General features: G+C 34.8%; 1 protein-coding gene across 1 annotated transcript; it reads left to right on the top strand.

The window, feature by feature from the left end:
- The first annotated feature begins 1,700 nt into the window (after positions 1–1,700).
- On the top strand, positions 1,701–2,189 carry LOC130725063 (putative B3 domain-containing protein At1g78640). Its single transcript, XM_057576321.1, has one exon. The coding sequence runs from the start codon at positions 1,701–1,703 to the stop codon at positions 2,187–2,189; it is 489 nt and encodes a 162-aa protein (XP_057432304.1).
- The last annotated feature ends 417 nt before the right edge of the window (positions 2,190–2,606 follow it).

The raw sequence follows: 2,606 nt of genomic DNA, 5'->3' as shown, positions 1-2,606 counted from the left end.
TGACCAACAATAAACACTCAATGATTCTATGCTTATGCCGAGATAATGGGGAGACCAAATTAATGGAGATAATGGAAGAAGAAGGAAAATGAAGGTTGGAGGAATAAAAATGAATATAATATTCATGGAGGGACACGTGTCACGTTGTGATGCAAAGGGAAGGAAATAAAATATTGCAAAATATTCAGGAGCTGAGGTTTTTGATAATGACATGCTTGGAGTGTTACTGCTTTAATATATATATAGATATGTTCTGTTTATAACTTTTTACTGATCCAAAATATATATATATATATAATATGAGTTTAATAGATATCCACTGAAAACCAATCACAATATGTCATGTAGGTGGAATAATAAATTTCACCTTAAATTTTAATTAAAACAAGAATATATTTGCTGATGTGGCAGAAACTGGAAGGGAAATTTAAAGGAATTTTCTAACTTACTAACAACTAACCACTGACATTTGTCTATAAAAAAAAATAATATATACTGTTCGTTAGATTTTCTTGTTACAATTCGTTCGTTCTTTAGATTAATTATTGGGAATACAGTTTTTTTTTTTTTTAAAGTATTGGGAATACTTTTTTTTGATAATCGGAAAACTGACGAAAGAAAACAGTACATTGAAACATAAGCAGGAAAGATTGATGTTAGAATAGGGATGACAATTTTGCCCAAACCTATGGGTAGCCGTTCGAACCCGATCCAATTTGACGGGCAAAATCCGAGTTGACTGGATTTGGGTTTGGGTTTGGGTTTTGCCCGTTACTGTAGCCATTTATGAGTTTGAGTTTGGTATTAGTTAAATCCGTGCCCATACCCGCCCAAACCCGAACCCAAAGATACCCGAAACATAAAATTACAAAAAACCCTCATATATATATATATATATATATATATATTTATAAACTTTGTTCTTAGTGTTTGATGATTAATTGTACTTTTGTATGTTTGAGAAAGTAAACTCTAAACTATTGTTGTCTCACTTTAGTGATGGATGAGGATGATGAATAGTATTTTTTTTTTCTTTCTATGAATTTTACTTTTTTTTTTATATGAAAGTAAGTTCTGGATTGAGTTGCTACGTAACTAATGGGTTTGAGTTTCGGGTAAATCTGAAACCCAATGGATTTAGGCATGAATTTCATTTTATCGCCCATAAGGTTTGTGTTTGGGTTTGGGTTTAGGTTCTGGGATTTGGGTTTGGGTTTGGTAATTGTAAAACCCGTGCCCGATCCTACCCGTTGTCATCCCTATGTTAGAAACTAAATTCACGCGGAAGATAGATTATGAAAATAAATGAGATTTTCTGTAATATCAGGAAAATAATCATCAATGAAATATTTTTTTAAAGATTTTTAAGATATTTGTTTAAAAAATTAAATATATGAGATACGTTCCAAAATCAATACAAAGATAGGTTCCTAAATTAAAATGATCAGAAATCGATTTAGAGCAGTAAATGAGACATTCTTGAATCAACTATATATATGATATGCAAATAAATGAACCCCAGTTAAGTTCCCTAAAATTGATTTTGGAATTGGAGTTTCACATACGCACCGTGTCTCTTTGCTCACTCAGTCACTCTTCATTCATAGCTACTATATATTCATCTCATTCTTCCCTTTTCTATATATCCATTCCTTATTCACCTTGTTTAGTATCTTCGCTGTGCTTTGAGTTTATGTTTAATGGCTTGCGTTCATTTGACACTGGGTGCTTGTCCATGTACCAAGAGCATCATAACCTGTTCCTCCAACAATACGGTTGAGGGTGATGATTCAAGAGAAAGACAACATTGGGGGTACTCCATTGAATTGATGCTTTGTGATGATCCATGGAATATAAAGAAGAAGCTGACAGAGAGTGATCTTGGTTACTTGAGTAGGCTCTTGATTAACAAAGATTTGACTGAGAATTTAGTGCTTCCTGTGTTGACTCCTGAGCAAAGAGTGGCTCTCTACCAAAACGGAACTAAAATCTTGATCTGGGACATGGACACCCAATCCCTACATTACTTGGTTTTCAAGTTTTGGGTTTCTTCAAGAAGTTATGTTTTCATTGACAACTGGACTAAAAATTTTGTGAAAAGAAGGGGCTTGAAGAAAGGGGATGAAATTAAACTTCATTGGAATCCATACAAGAAGTGCTTCAATTTTTCTGTTCAATATTCTAGTTAATTAGTTAAATTTCTTTTCTTTCTTTATATTTTACCTCATTCGTTGATGTGACTAAGTCTTCATTAATTTGTTTTGGTTGCAAAAACATTTGTTAGTTGATCTCTTGTACTTAGCACTTACCATTATAGTTTTTGCGTTTTCAATCTTCCTTACTCATACTAATCGGGATGACCAAGTTGTCCGGTGAGCAGGGGCAGCTGAGAGGGAAGAAGGGCTGGCGTGCTGGCGAGCTGGGTGATCCCGGGAGGGGCTCCTGCAAGGGACTTCGATGCCAAAGTGAGTAGGGGAATCGAGTAAGTGAGTAGTGAAGTGAAGTGAATAACGTACCTTAGAATGGATGTGTCGCCTCCTTTATATACACGTTGGGGTATTAGGGTTAGAGCCATGCAACGTCATGCATGGCCAGTACCGGTGGAC

Source organism: Lotus japonicus, chromosome 6, assembly GCF_012489685.1.
Source record: "Lotus japonicus ecotype B-129 chromosome 6, LjGifu_v1.2".
NCBI classification, from domain to species: Eukaryota; Viridiplantae; Streptophyta; class Magnoliopsida; order Fabales; family Fabaceae; genus Lotus; species Lotus japonicus.
This window is presented reverse-complemented; position numbering and strand designations above follow the sequence as displayed.